Genomic DNA, 25,240 nt, shown 5'->3' with positions numbered 1-25,240 from the left:
AGATATTTTATTTTCCCAGTTACACATAATAATTTTCAACATATGTTTTCCAGAATTATAAGATCAGAATCATCCCCTTCCCTCCTTTCCTTTCCTCACTCAGAGCTGGTAAGGAATTTGTGTATCAGAGACTTTTGTCAGGGCAGATAGGTTTGCTAAACTGCCCTTCTCTTTCTCACTCACATCCTTTTAAATTATTAAGGGGCATCTAGGTTGCCCAGTGGTTAGAGAACCAGACCCTAGAGATGGGAGGTTCTAGGTTCAAATCTGGTCTCGGACACTTCCTAGCTGTGTGACCCTGGGCAAGTCACTTGACCCTCATTGCCTAGCCCTTACTGCTCTTCTGCTTTAGGACCCATACACAGTATTGACTCTAAGACAAAAGGTAAGGTTTTAAAAAAAGAAAAGAAGACTCTTGGCAATCCTTTGCTCACAACAAGAAATGCTCAGTTTTGATCAGATGCTAGTAAAAATAAAGATGTTATTTTTTTCCCCAGCTAAGTTCATGAATGTATCCCAGGAAAGGAACCTCTAATAAAAGGTACCCAATTAGTCAACTTAGACATAGATCCTTAGAAAACTGAGTTCAACACACAAGCTTTTATTAAGGGAAGAAAGGAAGAAGCATTTATTAAACATCTTTCAGATGCTAGGCATGCCATGCACCAGAGAGAAAGACAAAGACAAAAATGAAATTCTCTCCCTTTACTAGCTATGGAACCTTGAACAAGACACTTTTTATCTCTTGGACTCAGTTTCCTCAGTAGAAAATGAGTGGGGTTTGGACAAGCTGACCATTGAGGTCCCTTCAAGTTCTAAAACTATTTTTTATTTTAAATTTTTATTTTTAAAAAATATTTTTCCATGTTTACACAATTCGTGCTCTCTCCCCTCTTCCCTCCCCCTTCCCGGAGCTCGACAAGCAATTCCACTGGGTGATACGTGTGTTATCACTTGATACCTATTTCCATAGTGTTCATTTTTGTAATGGAGTAATCTTTTAAAACCCAAACCCCAAATCATACGCCCATATAAATAAGTGATAAGTCATTTGTTTTTCTTCTGCATAAAACTATCATCTTTTTAAGAAGCTTGTGGTTTTTTTTCTTTTTAAACTGGAGTGGTTTGCCATTTCTTTCTCCAGCTCATTTTATAAATGGGGAAACCAAGGCAAGGAGGGTTAAGTGACTTACCCAGAATCACACAGCTAGTAAGTATCTGAAGCCAGATTTGAACTCATGAAGATGAGTCTTCCTGTTTGTAGGCGCAGCACTCTGTCCATTGTGCCACCAGATGCCCTACCTTAAAATACTCTGTATATATCTTGTATTTACCTGGCTATTTACATTTGTCTCCCTCACTGAGAACTCTCCTTTGAGGGCAAGGACTTTTATTGCTTTTAAATCTTTCTTAGTATCTTCTAGTACAGTACAGTTCCTGGCACATTTGTTCAGTTGTTTTCCAATCATGGGGTGGTTTGCCATTTCCTTCGCCATCTCATTTTACAATTGAAGAAACTGAGGCAATGGGGGTTAAGTGACTCATCCAGAGTCACACAGATAGGAAACATCTGAGGCCAGATTTGAACTCAGGAAAGTGAGTCTTCCTGACTCCAGACCAGGTGCTCTATCCACTGGGTCACCTTGCTGTGTCTATTCCTGGCACATGGCAAATCTTTAATAGGTGCTTTTTTGACTAATTGACTGACTTTCTAGATCTAGGATTCTGTGATGCTCCAGGGATAAGGAAATCAGCTCTGTACCAGGATCAGAAGTGGTTGGACTCATGGGATTGCCATGATCTGGTGGTCAGATCTTCAGAGAGAGAGTGGAAGGAGGGCAAAAAGGCCAGTGTTGTTGAATGATGGAGTATGGGTAGCTAAGGATGGAAGGAGTATGGAGCAGTGGTTAGAGTGCTGGACTTTCACTCAACTTCTTGAGTTCAAATCTGGCCTCAAATACTTCCTGTGTGACCCTGGGCAAGTCATTTAATCCTGTTTCCCTCAGTTTCCTCATCTGTAAAATGAGCTGGAGGAAGAATGGCAAATCACTCCAGGATCTCTGCCAAGAAAACCCCAAATAAGACCACAAAGATTTGAGCACAACTGAAATGATTGAACCATAAGAGAATGCTCATGGGAACATGGGATTCAGAGCTTGAGAAGGCTTTTGAGGGCATCTACCTGATTCCTCTTTCCTCTTCTAATTTTTTTTTCCATAGAGGGGAAGATGGTCTTGGGAGTGAAATGACTTGTCCACGGTCACACAATTATAAAGCAGCAGAACTAAATCTAAAATACATTGCTCAGATGAAGTCTTTTTCAACTTGAACATTCTGTCAATCTATATTTATCTAACCCCATCCTCCTCATTATATAAATTTTATTAATTATAAATGACTTCAAACTCACTGCTCTTTCCACTGAACTACATGGCCTCAGCACTAAAAGCCCTTCCTCCACTCTGCTGTCCCCCTTTGCAGATCTGATTATCTGCTAGGTCAAACGTTTCTGAGCCTGGCTCAGAGATGACCTCCTTCTCCCCTGAGATAGCACAGCATGGTAGGACCAAAGATAGACCTGGGAGGGACTGGTCTGGTCTAGAAAGGCAGCAGGGAGAATCCGTATTACTGTGGAATAATAATAACAGTGGTTAACATTTATATATCATTTTAATATTTGCAAAACTTTTATTAGATCTTAGCTTATAGTGTGAATTTTGGATTGACTCCACCCTGCTTAGTCTTTTAAAATTCTAGCAACCAGGAATGTCTACACCCCTACTTAAGGATTAAGTGTTGGGGAGGATGGCCTATGACCAGCATGTGCTAGCAAGTGACAAATCAGAAACAACTGACTGACCCCCTGGGCTGTCCTAAGCCAAGCTTAAGCCACCATTGGTACATGTGAGACACAGGAAGTGATGTAAAGAACTCCCTATATATTTCACTTGAGTATTTATTGGGATTCAATTTAAATCCCTGGCGACTACTAAAATAATATATTCAGTCAACAACCCTAATTTTATCCTTAACAGTAGATGATAATTACATGATATCTAATATTATCTTTTAAAAAACAAAAAAAACCCCCAAAAATCTTACTAGTAACAATACCAGGATAGAAGAATAGTCAGGGCTCTAGGCAGTTGGGATTAAGTGACTTGTCCTTGGTCACACAACTAGGGAGTGTTGGGGGCCATTTTTGAACCTAGGATCTCCCGTTTCTCTAGGTCTGGCTCTCCATCCACTGAGCCATCTAGTTCCCCCCATTTATAGTATCTTAATGGCAGCTAGGTAGCCCAGTGCATAGATGCTTCCAGAATTCCAATCTAGCCTCAGGCACTTACTGTGCCACCTTGGGCCAGTCATTTAATCCTGTTTGCCTCAGTTTCTTCAGCTGTAAAATGAGCTGGAGAAGGAAACAGCAAGCCACTCAGTATCTCTGCCAAGAAAACCCCAAATGGGGCCATGTAGAGAGGGTCATGACTGACCAGTGGAGAATGGCAGGGGCAGCGTTTGCATCATTCTGAAGATGGAGGAGCCTTCTTGCTCTGGGTGACAAATGGTCGGCTCTTTCTGCTCTCTTTTCCGGTATGGGTTTCTTTTAGACTGTACTGGGGGGAAGGAGGCAGAGTGATCTAAAGCAACTTCCTCTTTTCTTTTGCTACAGCAGAAAAACCCACCATGGCCTACCACAGCTTCCTGATTGAACCCATCAGCTGTCACGCCTGGAACAAGGACAGAACCCGTGAGTGCCCCCTTCTGTTCAATTCGACCCAATTGTCCTGGGCATTTTCTTCTAGCAGCCTGAGAGAACCAGAGAAAGAGGAAAATGGGACCCTTCCCCAGACACAGCTTTGGGCAGTCCTTGTTTTTCTTTTTCTTTTTTTTTATGCTGGTATTTTTTTAATCACACAAAACCTGTTGTCATGTAAAAATTATATACCAGTATAGATGTGCCACTCATTAGGTGAAAAACTATTGTACAAAATGTACAATTCACTTGTTTTTCTTTTTAAAAAATGTCAACGTCTGTAAGAGGAGGATCGTTTCTAGGTCTGTTCTGAGGGATTCCTATGTGAATCCTTAGTCTCAGGAGCCAGGATGCCATGATTCTTTCCTCTATTTCCCCCATGCACACTCTTCTCCATCTTTATCCTGCTATTTTTTACTACTGGTCCATGCTTAACTACCATGCCATCCCCAGCTGCTTCTCTTGAACCCTGCTCTTTTTGAGCTTTTCCAGAGAAGGCAGGGCGCTGTAGTTTAAAAAAAACATTTTAATCGTTACTTCCCTTCTTAGAATTAATACTATGTATTGGTTCCCAGACAGAAGAGTGGTAAGGGTTAGGCAATGGAGGTCAAGTGACTTGTCCAGGGTCACACAGCTAGAAAGTGTCTAAGGCCAGATTTGGGCCTCCTTTCTCCAGGCCTGTCTCTCTATCCACAGTGTCACCTAGCTGCCCTTTGTAATTGAATTTTGCTGTTGTGTTGGAAGCCCTAAAATCCAGATTTATGTTCTGTTTATTCTCTCTACTAATTACATGATCTGGATCAAGTGACTTTATTGCTCTGGGATTTGCTTTCCTCCTCCACAAATGAAAGGAACTGGACAAGATGATTTCCAAGGGCTATTCCCACTCTAAATCTGTGACTTTTATGAAATGGAAAACAGATTAAACCACATTCATTTCCCAGTATACACCCCCACCGTCACCAAATCCCCTGGAAACAAAGGAAGTCAAGCCAAACAAACCAACAATGACCTCATCTGGCAGTGTGTGCAGCATTCCACACCCATGATCCTCCATCTCTCTGCCAAAGACCTTGTTTTCACAACTTGTACCAGGTATCAGCGAAGATACTCTTGGCTTCTCCCTGTGTCCTTTGAAGTACTTGGCACTGTTTGGCAAATCACTTCCCTTATTGCCAAGGCTAAGAAGTTCACCCTAGTGAGACATGGGACGCTCTGGCCTCGAGTATCCATCCAGCTTCCCTTTCTCCTCAGGATACTTGCCTTCTCCAAGGACTGTTTTGCTCGTGTCACATCAGCCAGCTCCTTTGTCCTATACACACCGATCGATAGATCTTGTTTGATGTAATTAGAGTTTGACTAAGATGGGCTGTGAGGTCCCTTCCAGCTCTCACCTTCTGTGATATCAGTCTTTTCCCAAGGGGTGACAGCCTTCATTTTATGGAAGAGTGACAGGAAAAAAGGAAGGAAAGATGAATGGAAAGAGGAAAGAAAAGGAGAAAAGGAATGAAAAAAGGAAGTAACTATTTACATTTTTTTAACTTTAACATCCATTTTTTAAAGTTTTGAGTTCCCATTCCCTCTTCCGCCCTCTAAGAAAGCAGGCAATATATCAGTGATACTTATGAAGTCATACAAACCATAGTTTTATATTAGCCATATTGCAAAAAAAAAATTGGGGGAAGCCAAAAAAAATAAGGGGAAAAGCATGATTCAATCTGTATTCAATGTTCATCAGTTCTTTCTCTGGATCTAGATAGCATTTTTTATCATGAGTCCTTTGGAATTGACTTGGATCATTTTATTGCCAAGTCTTTCACAAATGGTCATCCTAATAATATTGCTATTACTGTATACAACATACTCCTGGTTCTGCTCACTTCACTTTGCATCAGTTCATGTACATCTTCCCAGGGTTTTCTGAAACTGTCCCGCTTGTCTTTTTTTTTTTAAACTCTTACCTTCCATCTTAGATTCAATACTGTGTATTGGCTCCAAGGCAGAAGAATGGTAAGGGCTAGGCAATGGGGGTCAAGTGACTTGCCCAGGGTCACACAGCTGGGAAGTGTCTGAGGCCAGATTTGAACCCAGGACCTCCCATCTCTAGGCTTGGCTCTCAATCCACTGAGCCCCCCAGCTGCCCCCCTGCTTGTCATTTCTTAAAGCACAATAGTATTCCATCACAATCATATATATACACAGTCATTGTTCCACCATTCCCCAATTTATTGACATCCCCTTGATTTCTAACTCTTTTGCCACCATAAGAAGAGCTGCTATAAATAATTTTGTACATAGGAGTTCTTTTCCTTTTCCTTTAATCTCTTTGGGGTCAAAGGGCTTTATATCTCGTTGGGCACAATTCCAATTGGCTCTCCTGGTTGGACCAGTTCACAACTCTATCAACAGCATGTAAGCATGCCTTGTTTTCCCAAATCCCCTCTGGCAGTTGTCATTTTTCTTTTCCATTATTTCAGCCAGTCTGATGGGTATGAGGTGATGGTTTAGAGTGGAAACGAGCATTTATTAGATGCCTACTCTGTTCCAGGCACTGTTCTAGGAACTCATATATGTTCTTTCCTTTGATCCTCACCACAAACAACCTTGGAAAAGTAGGTGTGATTGTCATCCTCATTTTTACCGATGAAGAACCCATGACTGAGAAAGTTCAGTGACTTGCCTAGAGTCATAGAGCTGGTAAATATCTAGGGCTTGATTTGAACTCAGATCTTCCAGACCCAGCGCTTTTGCTCAAGGCCACACAGAGAAGGGATGCAGTAGAATTGGAACAAGAACCCAGGTCTCTTGGTTTCCACCCAGTGTTCTTCCCACACCACATTATCTCTATGGTTCAGAGCGCTGATGGAAAATCCTGCCTCTAAAAACATTTCACTCCGCTGTTCTCTCTGTGTTTGGATAGGGGTTCAAAATGTGTGTGTGTGGTGTGTGTGTGTGTGGCCTAGGGCTGCTTGTCTGTGTGTGCTTATGGAGAAAAGGAAGGGAGGGATGACATTGAACTTATCTATCCCTCATTCCTGTGATCTATATAATGCTAGAACCCAGAGGGCTCCTCTCCCCCTCCTCTCTTTCCTCCTCCTTGCCTCCTCTGTTCTCCCTCTCCCCCTCCTTGCTTTCCTACCTCCCTGCCTCCTCTGTTCTCCCTCTCCCCCTCCTCTCTTTCCTGCCTCCCTGCCTCTTCTGTTCTCCCTCTCCCCCTCCTCTCTTTCCTGCCTCCTCTGTTCTCCCTCTCCCCCTCCTCTCTTTCTTGCCTCCCTGCCTCCTCTGTTCTCCCTCTCTCCCTCTCTGCCTCATGTCACTTTGTCATCCAACAGAGATTGCCATCTGTCCAAACAACCATGAGGTCCACATTTATAAGAAGGAGGGAACCAAGTGGGCTAAGGCCCACGAGCTTAAGGAGCACAATGGACAAGTAACGGGTGAGTGTGGCTGTGCACCCTGGGGGCATCAGTGGGGAGACTCTTCCCGTGTCATCCCTGGGAAACCGAGGCGTGGGGAGGCAGAGAGGAGGATGGAGAGCTGCAAGGAAAGGCTGTTGGCTCATCAGCGTGAGGGCAGCGGTAACTTCACTTCCTCATCAAAGGGCTGGGTGAAGTGAACCTCTCACACCTACATTTATGATCTGTGGTCTAGGAAAGGAAGGGAAAGAGCTCTCCCTGCTGGAATCTATGTGCAATTGCAAGGAGGTTCTCCGGGGGGGGGGGGGGGGGGCTGCCCACTGTGGTGGGGGGAGGCCAGGCTGGCCTCGGGCACGGGAAACCCTCCAACTCCTTTCCTGCCCACCTTGGCTGCAGGCATTGATTGGGCCCCTGAGAGCAACCGCATCGTCACGTGCGGCACAGACCGCAATGCTTATGTGTGGACCCTGAAAGGGAACATCTGGAAGCCCACCCTGGTCATCCTGCGGATCAACCGGGCCGCCCGCTGCGTCAGGTGGTCCCCCAAGGAGAACAAGTTTGCGGTGGGCAGTGGCTCCCGCGTCATCTCCATCTGCTACTTTGAGCAAGAGAATGACTGGTGAGAAGAACTGGGCTTTGTCTGAATCATGGTCATTAACTAGGGCTTCAGGCACCTTCTTTTATCCTTCTAGGTCACCTGGAAATTATCTCTCATTTGCACAAAATTTACATGTACTTAGTTGTCTTATTTTATTTATGACAATTGGAGCTAAATGACTTGCCCAGGATCACACAGCTAGGAAATGTCTGAGGTCAGATTTGAACCCAGGACCTCCCATCTCTAGGCTGGCTCTTCACTGAGCGACCCAGCTGCTCTAGCCTTTAACTGTTCTTTTGCCTTTGGAACCAATACTACTATTAATAATCAACTCTAATATTGATTCTAAGATGGAAAATAAGGGTTTTAAAAAAATATTGCTGTTTCAGTACACAATGTGCTCTTAGTTCTGTTTGCATCCATTCTTCTGTGTAAGTCTTCCCAAGTTTTTCTGAAATCATTTCCTTCATTATTTCATATCACACAATAGAATTCCATCACAATCATATACCACCACTTGTTCAGCCATTCCCCAGTTGATGGGCATTCCCTCAACTTCTAATTCTTTGCCGCCACAAAAAAGACCTACTATGAATATTTGTGAACAATTCATTCCTTTTTCTTTTCTTCTCTCTTTAATCTCTTTGGGAAACAGACATAGTAGTGGTATTGCTGGATCAAACAATTTGCAGTTTTATAGTACTTCGGGCAGAGTTCCAAATTGTTCTCTGGAATGGTTGGACCAGTTCACCACTCAATCAACAATGAGTTAGTATTCTTATTTTTCCACATCCCTGCCAGCATTAGTCATGTTCCTTTTCTGTCATGTCAGCCCATCTGATGCAGGCCATTCATTTTAACGGAGAGCTAAGACCCCCAAGAGGGAAAATGACTTATTTGTCCAAGAGAGAGCAGCAAGAGAAAGGCAGAATTGAGATTCAACAGCTTGAATCCAGGGGTGCGGTACACTGAAAAGGGCATTAACTCTGAAATTAGATGACCTGGATTCAGTTCCTGATTACTATGTGGTGCTGGGCAGATTAATGCCCTCTACTTCCTTTTCTTCCTATATAAAATAAGGGGGTTAGGCCAAATGACTTTGGGGCTGGAAGCTTACATTTCCAGCTTGGTGTTCTTTGCCACATTTCCAGGGCACTATTCTGAAATCTAGTCATTTTCCTTGTTCCTGAGAGACAGTCTAACTGGGGGAATTGAAAGAACACTGGGAGCAATTAGGGAGTACAGTAGATAAGAGCACTAGACCTGGAGTCAGGAGGACCTGGGTTCAAATATGGCCCCAGATATTTTCCAGCTCTGTGACTCTGGGCAAGTCACTGAACCCCAATTGCCTATCTGGAAGGAAGGAAAAGAAAGAGAGAGAGAGAGAGAGAGAGAGAGAGAGAGAGAGAGAGAGAGAGAGAGAGAGAGAGAGAGAGAGAGAGAGAGAGTGAGAGAGAGAGAGAGAGAGAGAGAGAGAGAGAGAGAGAGGAAGAGAGGAAGACTGACTAGGAGTCAGGAGGACCTGGGTTCAAATCTGGCCCCAGATATTTCCCAGCTCTGTGACTCTGGGCAAGTTGCTTAACCCCAATTGCCTATCTCTCTGGAAGGAAGGAAGGAAGGAAGGAAGGAAGGAAAGGGAAGAAAGAAAGAAAGAAAGAAAGAAAGAAAGAAAGAAAGAAAGAAAGAAAGAAAGAAAGAAAGAAAGAAAGAAAGAAAGAAAGAAAGAAAGAAAGAAAGAAAGAAAGAAAGAGAAAGAAAGAAAGAGAGAAAGAAAGAGAAAGAAAGAAAGAAAGAGAGAAGGAAAAAGAGAGAGAGAGGAATGAAGGAAGGAAGAAAGAAAGACTAAATTAGGAATCAAGAGTCCTGAGTTCTAGGTTCATCTTTACCTACCTGTGTGACTTGGGAAAAGTCACTTGACTTGTTGAGGTCTTGGTGTCTCCATCTTCCTCATGTCCCCATCTAGAAAAATCTCTAAATTAGGTCTTTTATGGCTCTGACATATTAGAAATCTTGAACTTGACTTTCTTAACAGCCAAGGGAAATCTGACTGTCTTTTTTTGGGCCTGTATTCAGGTGGGTCTGTAAGCACATCAAGAAGCCAATCCGATCGACCGTCCTCAGCCTGGACTGGCACCCCAACAACGTGCTGCTGGCTGCTGGCTCCTGTGATTTCAAGTGCCGGTGAGGAGTGGAGGGTGATGGCTCCAGCTGAGGGAGCACCTGTTTTGCCCCTGGCCAGAGGTGAAGGGCCAGGCCTCTGGGTCCTGGGGCTGGATTTATTCTCCCATGTCAGGTGTTTACTTTGAAGGCCTTTTCAGGAGGAACCTGGTCCAGGACAAATGGGGTTTAGCTATTGATAAAATGGAGGTAGTTAGGGCAACTCTATGGCACAGTGCATAGAATGCTAGCTCGGAGCCAGGAAGACCTGAATTCAAATCCAGCCTCAAACACTTACTAGCTGTTTATACCTCTGGTCAGGTCACTTAACCCTGGTTGCCTGTTTCCTCATTTGTAAAATGATCTGGAGAAATGGCCGACTACTCTAGTATCTTTGCCAAGAAAACTCCAAAATGGGGTCAGAGTCAGACAAGACTGAAATTAGACATAGTATTGAAAGGGCACGTCTATGGATTGCCGATCTTCTTTAAGCAGTGCTTTACAACAAAGCTGTTACTCAGCTTAGTTACAAAAGATGTGAATAATAGCAAAAATAGCATTCAATTTAGGCTTTTATTGAGTGCCTGCCTGCTAGGGGGCAGGAACTGTTAGGTCCTGGGGAAACATTAAAAAAAAAGTTCCTAAGGAGTTAAAAATGCACGAAAGCGATACTGTTTCCTATGTAATGAGTAAAGAAGTTCAACGATAAAGTTAACAAATGACATGTACCCCTCAAAAGGAAAAAGAAATAAAAATGAAGGTAGTTTGAAAAGTGAAAGAGGACCTGCAATTCCCTTCTACTCCCCCAAATTCTAAATAATTTAATTGATGCAGTTTAGATGCAGTGGAAGTAGGAAGAGAATGTTGGGAATTGGAGTAAGATAACATGTCATCACGGTTCTCTCATCTCTGATGCCTGACATTCAATCATTAGAGCTTTATTCTACTGGTTTGGTCACTTAACAGACATGTATTCAATGGCAGATGGGTTGCGCAGTGGGTAGAGCCAGGACTGGAGATGAGAGAACTTGGGTTCAAATATAACCTCAGATATTTCCTAAGCTGTGTGACCCTGGACAAGTCACTTAACCATAGTTACTTAGACCTTAATGCTCTTCTACTTTGAAACCAATCCATGGTGTGGATTCTAAGACAGAAAATAAAAAAAGAAGAAGAAGGAGGAGGAAAGGAGATCAAGTTAGAGAAAAGGGAATCTGCAGATGTCCAAGATGAACCTTTATGTATTGCCTCCCCTAGTTAGAATGTGAGCTCCTTGAGAGCAGAGATTGTGCCTTAGCACTGTGTCTGGCACATAATTAGTACTGAATAAATGCTTTCTTGTTCATTCATTCATCTATTTAAAACTCAAAAATTTTATCATTTCTAATCCAAGGAGGGATGTGCTGGAGCCAGCTCAAACTGGTTCATAAGAGCCAACTGTTAAATTTTCAATGTGAGAATTTTACCTTTCAGAAACCAGTAGATACTACAAATTAAGAACTTTATGGTTCTGCAGATTGCCTAGGTATAAGAATGTGATAGAAAAAGTGTCAATAATGCAGATTAAATTTTTAAAAAGGGTGACAGTATATACTTTTTTTCTGGAGAGCTTGTTGTTAAACATTTACCAGCACATTCCTGAATCCAACCCCCTGGGTTTATTGGTGAGAAAATTGAGGCATAAAAATACAATGCCTCTCCCTGCCCCCCCCCCCCCCCAAGTTCTTAACCTGTAGTGTTTTTTTTTTATGTTTTTACAATTGCACTTCTTTCTTTTTTTTAAATCCTTACCTTTCATCTTATAGTCAATACTGAGTATTAGTTCCAAGGCATATATAAAGGCTCAGCAATGGGGGTTAAGTGAGTTGCCCAAGATCACACAACTAGGAAGTATCTGAGGTCAGATTTAAACCTGGCCAAGACCTGCCTTCTCTAGTCCTGGTTCTCAATTCACTGAGTCACCTAGCTGCCCCATACAGTTTTATTTCACTATATTTTATTTCCATTGTCATCCCATGTATTTTATTTTATACATGTAAAATCATTCCTCAAATGGGGTTCAGAAACTGCCCCAGACTTCCAAAGTGGGTCCATGACATACACAGAAAGGTTAAGATTCCCCGATTCAGGCTGATTTTTGCTTTGGATATGAATGTTGGGGGCTGGAGAGCACTCAGCATGCTTTGTCCAGTACATCCATCCTCTGCCTTTCCCCAGTGAGCTTTCCTGGGAGACATAAAAAGGGCTAATACCCTCCTGTCCACCCAGGCTCCTCTCCCTCTCCATCCCCATAATCCCCTCCTCATTCTGGTTTTCTTTTCCTTCTCTCAGAATCTTCTCAGCTTATATCAAGGAGGTGGAAGAGAGACCCTCACCCACCCCGTGGGGCTCCAAAATGCCCTTTGGCGAGCTGATGTTCGAGTCTAGCAGCAGCTGTGGCTGGGTCCACAGCGTCTGCTTCTCTGACAGCGGCAACCGCATGGCCTGGGTGAGCCACGACAGCACCGTGTGCCTGGCTGATGCCAACAAGAAGATGGCGTAAGTGGGAAGCTTGCAGAAGACCCACCGGGACCTACAGGTCCCTTAGACCCACTTCAGCCTCTTGGAGAGGCTGGTGGATGGTTGGAACCCAGATCCCAAAGGCCAAGTCTGTAGAAGAGCCTGAGCTACAAGAATCCCAAATCTGGGCATCCGTCCTCTGCTTGAAGATTTGCTCTTGAGGCAGCCCATGCCCTTGTGGGACAGGAAATGTTCACTTTTACCAGGCGTCCCAGAACTCTTAGTGATGCTTGAAGCTTTAGTAGCTTAAAATTATAATAGGTTTAAGCTTTAAACTTGAATAATTTTAAGCTTTAACAGCTTAAAACCTCACTTAGGTCTTGGAGACCTGTATAGAGAGGGTATCTATATCTGAAAATGTCTACACTGTGCCTAAAATTCTGTGCCCCGAGGCCACACAATCTGCTCCTGCTTCTGCAAGGCACTGGATATCTGAAGTAATGATGCGCTTCCAAAGCTGAGATTCTTTAGGTTAGGCATCTCCAGGTTCATTTGGCTGATCCTTCTATTGTGGAGTTTTAAGTTATCTTCCTGTCCTGGTTGCCTTACTTCAGGCACACTAGTTTGGCAATATCCATTCCAAGATGATGTGGCCAGAAGTGGCTACCATATTCCAGATGCAGTATGACTAAAGCAGAAGCCATTGCAACTCTGACTTTTCTGGATATGGGCACTAAGCTTCTTACCATGGCCAAAGATTACATCTGAATTTTGGTTTGGTTGCCATGTTGCTGAATTAGCAATCCACTAAAATTATTGTCTTCCCTCCTCTTCCTTTCTTCTTCTCTCCTCTCCCTTCTTTTTTTCTTCTCTTCTCTTTTCCTTCTCCTGCTCCTTCTCTTCTCTCCTTTCCTCTTCTCATCTCTTCCTTCTCCTGCTCCTCCTTCTCTTCTCTCCTCTCCTCCTCCTTCTTGTCTCTTCCTCCTTCTCCTTTTTCTCTTCTCTCCTCTCCTCTCCTCCTTCTCCTTCTCATCTCTTCTCTTCCTCCTTCTTTTCCTTCTCCTTCTTTCCTCTGCTCTCCTCTCCTCTCCTCTCCTCTTCTTCTCTTCCTTCTCTTCTCTTCCTCCTCCTCTTCTCTCCTCTGCTCTCCTCTCCTCCTCCTCCTCCTCTTCTCTCCTCTCCTCCTCCTTTTCCTTCTCCTCTCCTCTGCTTTCTTTTTCTTCTCCTCTCCTCTTCTTTTTTAAACCCTTACTTTCTGGTTTAGAATCAATACCAAGCTCTGGTTCTGTTGGAGGTGAGCAATGGGCAATGAAGGGAGCAGGACCCTCAGGCTCTGAAATCTTGTATTTCTCACTGGTTAGCACTAGCTAAGCAGAAACTGCCAAATCAGTATTATTAATTGGTTAACCATTCTGTATTGTTAATCACTTGTAACTGTACCGTTCTGTCCCTTAGTTCAGAACTGTCAGGCTGCTCTGTGCCACGGCTTTGGGCCTGTATTTACCTCATTCAGAATTATTAGGCCATCCTAATGGCCATTTGCATTGTTCTGTATTTACCTTAACAATGTTCCCATCTTTGATAAAGGCACTTCAGAAGAGTAGTGAGACCTTTCCCACACCGACAAAGGATGGCTGGGGGGCCATGGGGAGAAACCTGAGATATGAGTACCCAGAGCTCTGCCAGTCCAGGGCTCTCAATAAATATGCAAATCCTGATCCACCCAGGGGGCTGCTCCACCAACTTCCAGGCTATTTCATTAGCTCCAAGGCTGCTTCTCCACACCTGGAGAACTGCTACTCCTTCAGCCCAGGGCTCTGGGGCTAATCTGCCATGGGGGCTGCTATTCTACCAGCCCCAAGGTCATTTCACCAGCCTAGACTATTATGCTCTCCTGAAAACCTCTTCTACACATAAAAGTCTTTTCTTACTTCTGGATTGAACAGAGTTTGAGTCTCCTGAGGCTGTTTCAAAGCAGAAGACTGATAAGGATTAGGTAATGGGGGTTAAATGACTTGCCCAGGATCATACAGCTAGGAAGTATCTGAGTCCAGATTTGAACCCAGGACATCTGACTCTGTATCCACGGAACTACCTATATCTTTTTCGCCTGGATTGTTCTCTAGGCATGCCTCCTTCCTTTTGCTCTGGGCTATTGGTTTTCTGAACTCACCGGGCTTCCTATTTATTCCTATGAAATGTTATATTATGGGATCTGACCTATCATTCTAGGCTGTTGAAATCTCTGCCAGTCCTTATTCTGGCTGTCCTATTCTGGGGTTTGTTGTGGTTGTTGTTGCCATAGTCTCTGCTAGCCAGCAATAGCTGGGTTGGGCTCATTTATTTTTTCTTCTTCCCATCCCCTGTGGCAGGGAAAAGGTCAGATGGTTAACTAGTCAGAGATTCTTGGAGCCTCCAAACCTCCAAAAGCCCTTCGTTCTTCATTCATCTTCCCAGCATCCCTGAGGTTTTTGTGGGGGTATTTGTCATGGCCTCAACTGTACAGACAGGACCCTGGGTATCTGCAGGGTTGAAGGAGGAGGACTAGTCCTGACATCCTCCTCTCTCTTCTCCCCTAGGGTGGCCTCCCTGGCCTCAGAGACCCTGCCCCTTCTGGCGCTCACTTTCATCACCGAAAACAGCCTGGTGGCGGCGGTAAGCAATGAGAATTACGTTAGTTCACTTGGTTCTTGCTCCTTGCCATTTGTAATTCTTTACATTCAAATAGATGCATTTCGGTCACTCTCAGTCTTCATAAGGATTATGTCACTCCCATTCACTTTTTTCTTTTATAGAGCACTCTGTTCATCTTGTCCTTCCCTTCCCCTTTATTCCCCCTTTCCCGCCCTCCCCCCCCTTTTTTTGATTTCACAAAAAGTCCAGGTTGGTTTTTATCTCTGATTCATCTTTTTTTCCCTTTTTTCTAATCCTTATCTTCTCTCTTAGAATTGATACTAAGTGTTAGTTTCAAGGCAAAAGAACATTCAGGGCTAGGCAAATGGAATTAAGTGACTTGCCCAAGGTCACACAGCTAAGAAGTATCTGAGATGGGAGGTCACATCTCCAAGACTAGCTCTCTACCCACTGAGCCACCTAGCTGCCGCCAGACTCATTACTTAACTGCATTATAATTTTATTTGTATTATATCTATCTAATATGCATCCAATAATTATATTATAATTTTTATTTTACTATTCTTTTGTGGTAGACAACTGGATGGCACAGTGGAGAGAGTATTGGGCTTGGAGTAAGGAAGACCCAACTTCAAATCCAACCTTAGTCACTTTAACTGTGTGACCCTGGATTAGTTATTTAATTTTGCTGTGCCTCAGTTTCTTCAACTATAAAATGGGGATAATAATAGCACCTATCTCCTAGGGCTGTGTTGGCGAACCTATGGCACGAGTGCTGCTCCCCTCCCCCTCTCCACCACGCCTGAGGACAGTTCTCCCATTACCCATCCCTCTGCCCAGCAGCCCAATGGGAGCGCTTCCTCTCTCCCCTGTCTTGGGGTACGGCTGGTGGCTTACATGCGGCATGAGGGTACAGATTGGGCACTCAGTCTCTGAAAGGTTCACCATCACTGGCCTAGGGTTATTGTGAGTATCAAATGACTATTTGTAAAGGGCTTAGCAGGATCTGGCACATGGAGGTCATTTCATGAATGCTTGTTTCTTTTCTTGCTTTTGCTGGCTAGTTAAACTGCTGGCAGGGTTTTTTACCCTTATGACTAAGGATACTATGAACATCTTTGAACAGATCTCATTTTTTATTTTACTTATTGATACTTTCAAGGCATCTTCCCATTAGTGGAATTACTGGATTAAAGAACATGAATATTTCTGTAACTTGGACTCACATTGCTTTCTTTTCTTTCCTTAAACCCTTACTTTCTGTCCTAGTAACAGTTCTACGGCAGAAGGGCAGGGGCTAGACAAATGGAGTTCAGTGACTTACTCAGGGTCATACAGCTAGGAAGAGTGAGACCAGATCTGAACCCAGGACCTCCTGGCTTCAGGCCTGGCGCTCTATGTACTGTACCACCCAGCTGCCCTCTATAATTCCCATTTTACACATGAGAAAACTAAAATTGAGAGTTAGCAGCTAGCAAGGGACAGAGCCAGCTGAGGCCAGACCCCCTGACAAAGGCTCTTTTTCCTGTGCCCATCCCTCCCTCTCTCTCTTCCCCCAGGGGCATGACTGCTTTCCCATGCTCTTTACCTATGATGGCGCTTCTGGGGTGCTGAGCTTCGGGGGGCGGCTCGACGTGCCCAAGCAGAATTCCCAGCGTGGGATGACCGCCCGAGAACGCTTCCAGAGCCTGGACAAGCGGGCCAGTTCTGATAGCTCTGCTGGCCTGGACACGCTGCACAAGAACAGTGTCAGGTATGTGAATGGCCAGCCCCAGAGTCATTTAGAGGAAGTACGGCTGGCTATGGAGGTTGGAGAAGCAGGGACGGTCCGGACGGGAGGGCTCCCTCCTTCCAGGGACAGGAGGTGGGGTGGAGTGCTCTGCAGGGCTGGGCAGAGAGATTGGTTTGGGCCCTCGGGAAGAAGTAGGGACCTTTTGGAAGTCAGTCAATGAGTTGAGGGTATTTAGGGATTCACAAGACAAGACAAGGTCCCTGCCTTCCTGGTAGATCAGGGCCACCCATGTTGGATCATGTGATCAGAAATCCATACAAATGCTGGCTCTATTAAATTTTTTTAAAAATTCTTACCTATTGATTCTAAGGTAGAAGAGCAGTAAAGGTTAGGTGATTGGGTTAAGTGACTTTCCCATGGTCATGCAGCTAGGAAGTATCTGAGGTAAGATTTGAATCCAGGACCTCCCAAATCCAGACCTGGCTTTCAATCCATCAAACCCTCTTTAATTTTTATAAATTAAACCAAGTGGTCAGATAGACCCTAGTACTATTTAAATGAGTTTTGTTTGGTTTTGATTTTGTTTTAAGCAAGAATGAAACCACGTGGCCTAGTGGAGAAAGGGGTGGACAGGGACAGGGAGAGCTGGTTCCAGTCATGCCTCTGTCAACCCTGGCTGCTCTTTGACCACAGATGAGTTATTTGACTTCTCAGAGCCCCTAGTCTGCCCTCTAGGGTGAGAAGTCACAGAGAGTTGTGGCTGCATTGGTGGAAAGGTTTTTCACACAGGGAGTTCCTGAAATTCACAGGGCTTGCCTAAAATAAAACAAAAGTACAAAGAAAGAAGGGGGGGGAAGACAGAGACAGAGGGAGAGGGAGAAACAGAGACTGAGGAGGGAGAGAGAGACAGAGAGACAGAGAGGGGTGGTGTGTGATGGGGCTGGACTGGGTGATTTCTGACCTTCTAGGATCGTACAAATCTGGTTGCAGAAACAAGAAATACACGTATGAAAACAAATCCAAGGAGTCTGTTATCAATCCTGACTTCCTCCTTCTTGGAGCTTTTCCTGATTCATTGAGGCAAAATGGACCTTGCTAGGCTACTGGCCTGGGAGTAGTTGCAGGTTCAACTGGGTGCCTAGAGGCACATTCCAAGAGCTTAGATAGAAAAACAAAAGGGAAAAGTAGGCCTGCAGAACCAGGGATATTTTTCCAGGATTCATCTATTGTGTTTCTGCCCTAAAGTCTGTGAATAGGAAGAAAAGAAACTTTAATGAGTTAGGCCACTGCTGAGTAATAGAGTACTGGGGCATAGGGAGAGTCTAGGGCCTTGATGGAATGCCTGACCTCACCCTACCCCCAGACCATGTGCTGTGCCCCTCAACCACTGAGTGCTGGGTATGCCCCACCCCCCACTTTACCCCACACAGGGGAGGGAGAAAGTGCTCTCATTGGGCTGCTGGGCAGAGGGGTAGGTGAAGTGAGGAATATCCTCAGCTAGTGTAGAGAGGGGGAGGGGAGAGGCCTGAGTGCTCTGCTCCCCTCCAGCTCTGCCACCTGTGAGCCACCCATATTACCCTCTATGCACTCCCATTGGGCTGCTGGCGGGAGGGATGGGGGATGTGGAGAGGGAGATGGGAGCAACTCTACCTGACTCTCTTTGTCTTTCTAGTAATGAATTGTGCATATGTGGAGGGGGAAGGAAGCAGCTATGTGATCACAGAGAGTACTCTGTGTGCCATTTTTGGCACCCTTGCCATAGGTTCGCCATCACTGGTATAAAGAGATGGAGGGAGGAAGAGAAAATGGTTATGATCTTGGGAAGAAGCTAGGGTATCTCTGTGGAAAGAGCACCTGGTCTGGAGTCAGGAGGACTTGGGTTTGGATCTAGCTTCAGACACTTCCTAGCTGTATGATCCTGGACAAATCACTTAAACCTGATTGCCTGGCCCTTTCTGCTCTTCTGTCTTAGAATTAATACTAAGACAGGAAGTAAAAGTATTTAAAAATAACTTCAACTTCAGGACAGGCCCCTGTCCTTGGGCCAGTGTGTAGAATTCTCTGACTAGATGGAATTGCTCTCAATCTGTTCATTTTTCTTTGCAGTCAGATCTCTGTCCTCACTGGGGGGAAAGCCAAGTGCTCCCAGTTCTGCACCACTGGGATGGATGGAGGGATGAGCATCTGGGACGTCAAGGTGAGTCCAGGAAATGGCAGCTATGGATTTCTCAGCCTCAGGTAGTCCTCTCAAACATACTCCATGCAGAGAACATCAGCATACACAGACCACAATTGGAGTTTCTGATTTCCCTTTGGGGTTCATTTCCAGAGACCTGGGAAACTGAGAGTTTCTTCCTTTAAAATCTTCCTTGTTTTGGGTAGTTGGCGGAAGAGCTAACCAGAAAGAGTGGGGGAGCTTTGTATGAAAGAGGTGTTCCTTGAGTTAGGGAAGAGCTGCTGTGGCTCCTGGAGTTTATGGGGTTCATCTAGGTTTTGGTTGGTTGGTTTTTCCATTAAGTTTAGCTTTTCTGAGGGCTTGAGTATACACCTGGGATTGGTTTTGTGCAAGTAATCCATGCTGGTCACATCGTAATAGCTGATATTTATTAATTTCCTTTTTTTTTTTTTTGATTCAAAGACATATTCTTTTCCTGGTTACATGTAACAATAACAAAATTATTAAGATCCACACCATCTCCTTCCTTTCCTTCTCTCCCACTCTAGGAGATGGTAAGCAGTCTAATCTGGGCCATACATGTATTAGAATGCAAAATTCACTTCTATAGTGGTCATTGTTGTAAGAGGGCACTCATACAAAAGCAAATGCCCCAATAAATAGACTGATGTGAAAGATAGTTGGCTTTGGTCTGCATCCATCTGACTCCAACAATTCTTTGTCTGGAGGTAGATAACAGCTGATATTTAGTTTGTACTCATCTTTCTGAATTTAAATCTTCTCTCAGATATTTAACTAGTTATGAGGCTCTGGACATGTCAGTTCACCCTGTTTGCCCCAGTTTCCTCATCTGGAAAATGAGCTGGAGAAGGACATGGCAAAGCACTCCGGGGTCTGTGAAGAAAACCCCACATGGGGTCACAAGGAGTTAGACAGGACTGAAATGACTGAAACAGCAAATATTGTACTTTAAGGTTTACAAGGAACTTCTTGTACATTATTTCATTTGCTCCTCACAGTTATCATGTGAGATGTATGCTATTATCATCCTCATTCTACAGATGAAGAGGCTGAATCTCAGTGATGTCAAATTTCTTGCCCAGGCACACACAACCAATTAGTGTCCAAGGTGGGATTTGGACCCAGGTCTTCCTGCCTTCAAGTATAACATTCTGTCTCCTGAGAGTGGCTATCCACATCCTTTGGTTTAAGGGACCCCAGGTAGGACATCAGTTGACAAAGAGCTGAATGACAAGCATGAGGGTAGTTCAGACAATGTTAGAGGAAGGAGCAGGTACCAGAAAAAGATGTGGAGTGGAGTGTGCTGTGCTGAGGGTTTTGTAGAGATTGTAACTTAAAATCTAAATTAATTGGCCGCCAGGGGGGAAAAATCCCAAATAAAATACCCAAGTCCGTCTGGAAATTTATGGTAATTTTAATTAATATAGACTAGAGGGAAGGATTTAAGGAGAAAGAGGGAAGAGGGTATAGGATTTCTCCTGCCTGGCCTGTGCCAGGGGGAGTTCAGATCTCCTCCACTAGGTCTCTGAAGGAAATTAGAGGCTTCTAAGAGGATAAAGTTTGGAAAGTAAAGGGGGGAAAACTCAGCCAGAAACTCACCACTGAATCTGACAATAGCTGTAGCCATGCCAAGATGCTGAAAGGGCCCAGCACGCTGCCACCAGTCACCTGTCTGCTGCCAAAAGGTACCACAGAGAGGAAGTGATGCAAAATATATAAACCTTTTACTCTTGTGTCCCCTCCTAAATTTTCACATCTACCCATCACATCAGAGGCTTTTATCCAGGACTGTCCATTCTTTAGTTCTCATCTTCTTTGATTAGATTATATCTTTTGAGTTACTTAACACTTCTTTGTTAAGTCCACCTTTTGTTAGTTACTTAACCTTTTTGTATTAAGATCTTAAAATAGACTTAGCTTAAAGTTCTAGCTTCACTATAAAGTAAGAACTAAGTACCTTCATTGTTCAATCAGGAGATTACAATTTCATCTTCTCCATAAAGTAAGATCTAAGTAGGGTGAAGTAATCTAAATTTCAGTTTCTATGTGCTAGGACTGCTCTAACCACTAATTGTGTTTTATCAAGCAAAGAAAGAAAGAAACAAACAAACAAACAAAAAAAAAAAGAAAATGGATTTTCCAGTACTTGGCCCAGGGCCGCCCCTCATCTCCTTCCCCCAGGAATACAGTATTGTGGGTGCTTTCCTGTGATGTAGGGACCAACCCCATCTGTTTTCTTATTTCAGAGCTTGGAGTCCGCCCTGAAAGATCTCAAAATCCGATGAGCCAGACGTGACAGGGAGGTGGTTTCCCCACCTGTCCTAGGAGTAGGAGGCCCTACGCCGCCAGGCATGCTCATGGATGCCAGCTTCGCTTCCCTCTTTCCTTCTGCAAACCTGACTTTGCCAAAGCCCAAATGGGCTAAGCAGCCCCATCTTTGCCTCTGTCCTCCGGGACAGTCAGAGGTACCTTTTTCTTAAATGTCCACAGAAAATGCCCTTGATATCAATGCTTTCTTTTATATGTATATATATAAAACAGAACTATGCTGGTCATAAGCTGCTTCAACATGTTGAAAGAATAAAAATGGAAACCACGGGTGTCTCTGCCTCTCTTTCTTTCATTCACCATAATAGAATAGGAACAATTGGACTGAGCCAGTCAGGGGTGATGGGTTCAGGGCTTTTGATTAGCTAGATAACCCTGGACAGCATGATTGGGCCATTTTTTTTTTAATTTTTGGATAGATTTCATTTTATTTTTCAATGAACAAAATTTTCTTTTCTCTCTCATCTATTTCCACCTTCTTCTCAAAAGGAAAAGATAAAACAAACCTTAAAACCAATATCAAAATAGATCTATGACTTAGGCATAAAGGGAGATCAATAAGCAAAGTAGAAGAACAAGGAACATATGTAGGGGTAGGAGAAGAATTTATGAATAAATATCAGATTGAAAGCTGAGATAGAAAATAAATCAATTGGAATACATTAAATGGAAAGGTTTTGCACAAATAAAACGAAGCAATAGGGGGCAGCTAGGTGGCTTAGTGGATTGAAAGTCAAGTCTAGAGACGAGGTCCTGGGTTCAAATTTGACTTCAGATACTTCCTAGCTGTGTGACCATTTAACCCCCATTGCTTAACCCTTACCACTCTTCTGCCTTGGAACCAATACATGGTATTGATTCTAATATGGAAGGTAAGGGCTTAAAAAGAAAAGCAATAAGTTTGAGAAAATATTTTATAGACAGTTTCTTAGATAGCTGGGTCTTTCCCTTTTATGTCCATTGTAAAGCATCAGCCCCTCACTGTTATTCCTGTCTGGAACTTCTTCTTTCCCTTTCTTACCATTGTAAAATCAATCAACTGTCCTTCTCATCCTCAGTTCCCATGTTTCACCTAGAAAGGTATTTAAGCTCCCCAACTTTAATGGCTCTTCAGAATTGTCATTCTCCTAAATTTGGCATTTTCTCAGGGGTCAGTGACCAGGGGGGCCAGAGTTCAATCCTTGGACTCTGTGTAGTCGCAGAGCAGCTCTGAGCCAGAGGGAGTTCAGAGGCCTCAGCCAAGGAGCCTTCTCAGAAGATTAAATCTAGCTCGGCTTCCAGCCCTGAGGCCTCCTCCAAGATGAGGGGTTTCCTTGGAGGCTAGTGCCTCCAGAAAGAGCTAAGGAAAAGGGGAGTCAGCCTTAATACTCACCATGTGGTCATCTAAGGAAAGCAGTCTCAGGTCTCCTGCTTGGGCTCCTCCAAGTCAAGTTCTACCACCAAAGTCCTCTCATAGGAAGTGACTCGAAATATAAAGGCAGTTCTTTACATTATTTGCTATGTCTAAAATGTATCAATGCTGGCTTAAACTTGGCTTTGGACAACCCAGGGGGTCAGTCAGTTGTTTCTGATTTGTCACTTGCTAGCACATGCGGGTCATAGACCTTCCTTCCCCACACTTAATCCTTAAGTGGGGGTGTATACATTCCTGGTTGCTAAAATTCTACAGACTAAGCAGGGTGGCGAAAATCTAAAATTCACATGGAAAAGTTGCTGCTTGGGAGGACAGCAAGAGTAGAACAACCTGGAAGGTGACTCCAAGAATGCCTCAATTTTGGGGGGGACTATTCTTTTACTGCAGTGAGGCCCTGACTCTGGAGCAAGGGGTTGGGGAGGAGGTTTGCCCTGAGGGCATGGGGGTGGTTCTCTTGATTTGGAGGACAAATGAATGGTGTCTGTCTTTGTCCATCTCAATTCAATGAGGCAATCAAAGGAGGGTAATCCTCAAGGTCAGGTGTTTGGGGTTGAGAATCAGAGGGCATAAGGGAGCAGAGGAATTTCCCTGATACTAGTTTGCCTGAGTTTCCAGGGGCACAGTGCCCATGCCAGTGTGTGTTGGTGCCTGTGAATGGGAGTACAGCAGTGTCTAGCCTAGACAAGGGTTCAGAGGCGTGAAAGGTTGGCTGAAAGCTTTGAATGGGAAGCTCAGCTGAAGTGGGAGTGCCTGAGTGCTCAGCTGAAGTTCTGGGTAACTGCTTTAAGGCAAATAAAATGGAGAAGGTTTCTTCATGAATTGAAATGCCCGTAAGGTTTCCTTGGTTGGGTGACTTTGTGAAAGAGCTTCTCAGGGAAGCTTCACAACTGAAGTTCTGGGTTTCTTCTCAATGTTCCGTGCGGGTTTGCTTATATTGTGTGTCTAATGGATTTCTTCCAAATGCAGGTGATATAAACGTTAGCAAATAACATCTAGAAAGTTGTGTTGACAGTGAATCGCTCTCCAAAGCCAAAGAGGCGAGAGGGGAGCTGTGATCTGGAAATGGGAATATCCAGCATGAGGCCAAAGGAGGTCCCGAAATGCATCGCTTTAAAGTCTCAGCCTTTCTTCCTAGTTTTGGGTATAGTTAATGTGTGAAATCTTGTCTATCCAGTGCGGTTAATGCTTCGTATTGGTCACCAGATGCCTTTTATTCTGGGAATTAGCTTCGTCATGACTGCTGTCCTTTCGTCTTGTTCAGCTATTATTGGTTTCCCAAGAGCAAGTCTTTCTGATTAACGTGTGTGTGAGTTCTGGAGTAAAGAAAGTTCATTTCGGTTATTGCGGGGTTGTAAAACGACAAGGCGTGATTGGGAAAAGGTCTGCTTTAAACTGCCCAATGCATTTCCTGTCTAGGCTTTAGGCAGAGGGAAGGCCATTTTGGAGCCTGGCATAAATGAGATAGAGATAAAGAGAAGGGAATTAGGTGGGTATCTGCCGGAGGTAAAGGGAACCTTTAAGCTTTTCCTTAGTGACTCACAGTTTTGTTTTGGGAGAGAAAAGTTGTTCTTAAGTACAGGATGGTGAACTATGGAAAATTTCCAGAGTGCACCCATTACAATAGCCAAGTTTTTGTTTTAAAAGACCAGTGAATACTGATTGTTAACTAAGTTTTCCTTTTTAAGTGGAGAGAACTAGTTGTCTTGTGAGCAGCACACGAATGACCGCTCTGAGAGAGAGGAAAGGAATCCCCATCTGGAATGCCCTGCATTTTACCACCCGGGCTCAGGAGTAGTGGGGGAGAGGTGAGTAGAATTGATTAAAGCTGTCTGCTGGGTGGCTCATTGAAAGGAATTGCTTTAGAGCCTCTGGAGCACTGACTGATATCTCCAGAAGTTTCTTAAGAGCTAAAAGCCTGGACAAGATTTTCCTGCAGCCTAGAATCTGAAGAGGACAGAGAAGTCTGAAGGAGCCCCCAAGAAACTGAATCCGATAAGTACTGATTCTCATCATTTTCGTTGACTTTTAGCAATATTTCTGTAGCAGGCCATTGTATTTCCCCTGAGCAAAGTCCCTTTTTAGGTAGAGAATCCAAGAAGAAGAGAGTTTCATTCCCCAAATTTAGTTGAAGTAGGAAAGGTAAAAATAGGAGCATTTTACCTTGTTAAGAGACTTAAAAGTAATGGCTGTTCATTTGAGAATTTGCAGCAAAGATTCCAGAGTGCTACTTTGTTCCAAGGGAGTATCAGAAGAAGTTGGGAAAGAATGATGGAGCCTAAAAATAATTGTTGATAACAGAAGATCATTTATTTTGAACCTTGAGCATGGCCAAAGAATTGCCATTTAGGGGTGAACTGTAGGGGAAGATAATTGGGAAGCGAATTGCTCTGGAAGAAATTGGCTATTTTTTTAAAAATATATTTTATTTGATCATTTCCAAGCATTATTCGTTAAAGACATAGATCATTTTCTTTTCCTCCCCCCCACCCCCCATAGCCGATGCGTAAGTCC

At 43.9% G+C, this 25,240-nt stretch overlaps 1 protein-coding gene across 2 annotated transcripts in view; it reads left to right on the top strand.

Annotated features, from left to right (window-relative positions):
* Nucleotides 1-21,583, top strand: part of ARPC1B (actin related protein 2/3 complex subunit 1B) — a 43,051-nt gene extending 21,468 nt beyond the window's left edge. Inside the window, exons 2-10 of one of the 2 annotated variants that reach the window (XM_056806438.1) lie at nt 3,674-3,748; nt 7,087-7,191; nt 7,567-7,789; nt 9,842-9,949; nt 12,257-12,463; nt 15,004-15,079; nt 16,618-16,811; nt 18,897-18,987; nt 21,234-21,583. In XM_056806438.1, coding sequence (XP_056662416.1) covers nt 3,685-3,748; nt 7,087-7,191; nt 7,567-7,789; nt 9,842-9,949; nt 12,257-12,463; nt 15,004-15,079; nt 16,618-16,811; nt 18,897-18,987; nt 21,234-21,272 — 1,107 coding nt within the window. In that variant the 5' untranslated portion in view covers nt 3,674-3,684 and the 3' untranslated portion in view covers nt 21,273-21,583. Of the gene's footprint in view, nt 1-3,670; nt 3,749-7,086; nt 7,192-7,566; nt 7,790-9,841; nt 9,950-12,256; nt 12,464-15,003; nt 15,080-16,617; nt 16,812-18,896; nt 18,988-21,233 lie in introns of both variants that reach the window. The other variant, XM_003341643.4, reaches the window with a different exon arrangement.
* Nucleotides 21,584-25,240: the final 3,657 nt, after the last annotated feature.

The sequence above is a fragment of the Monodelphis domestica genome, chromosome 7, assembly GCF_027887165.1.
Source record: "Monodelphis domestica isolate mMonDom1 chromosome 7, mMonDom1.pri, whole genome shotgun sequence".
Classification (NCBI taxonomy): domain Eukaryota; kingdom Metazoa; phylum Chordata; class Mammalia; order Didelphimorphia; family Didelphidae; genus Monodelphis; species Monodelphis domestica.
Note: the sequence above shows the minus strand (reverse complement) of the source record. Positions and strands in the feature narration are given on the sequence as shown.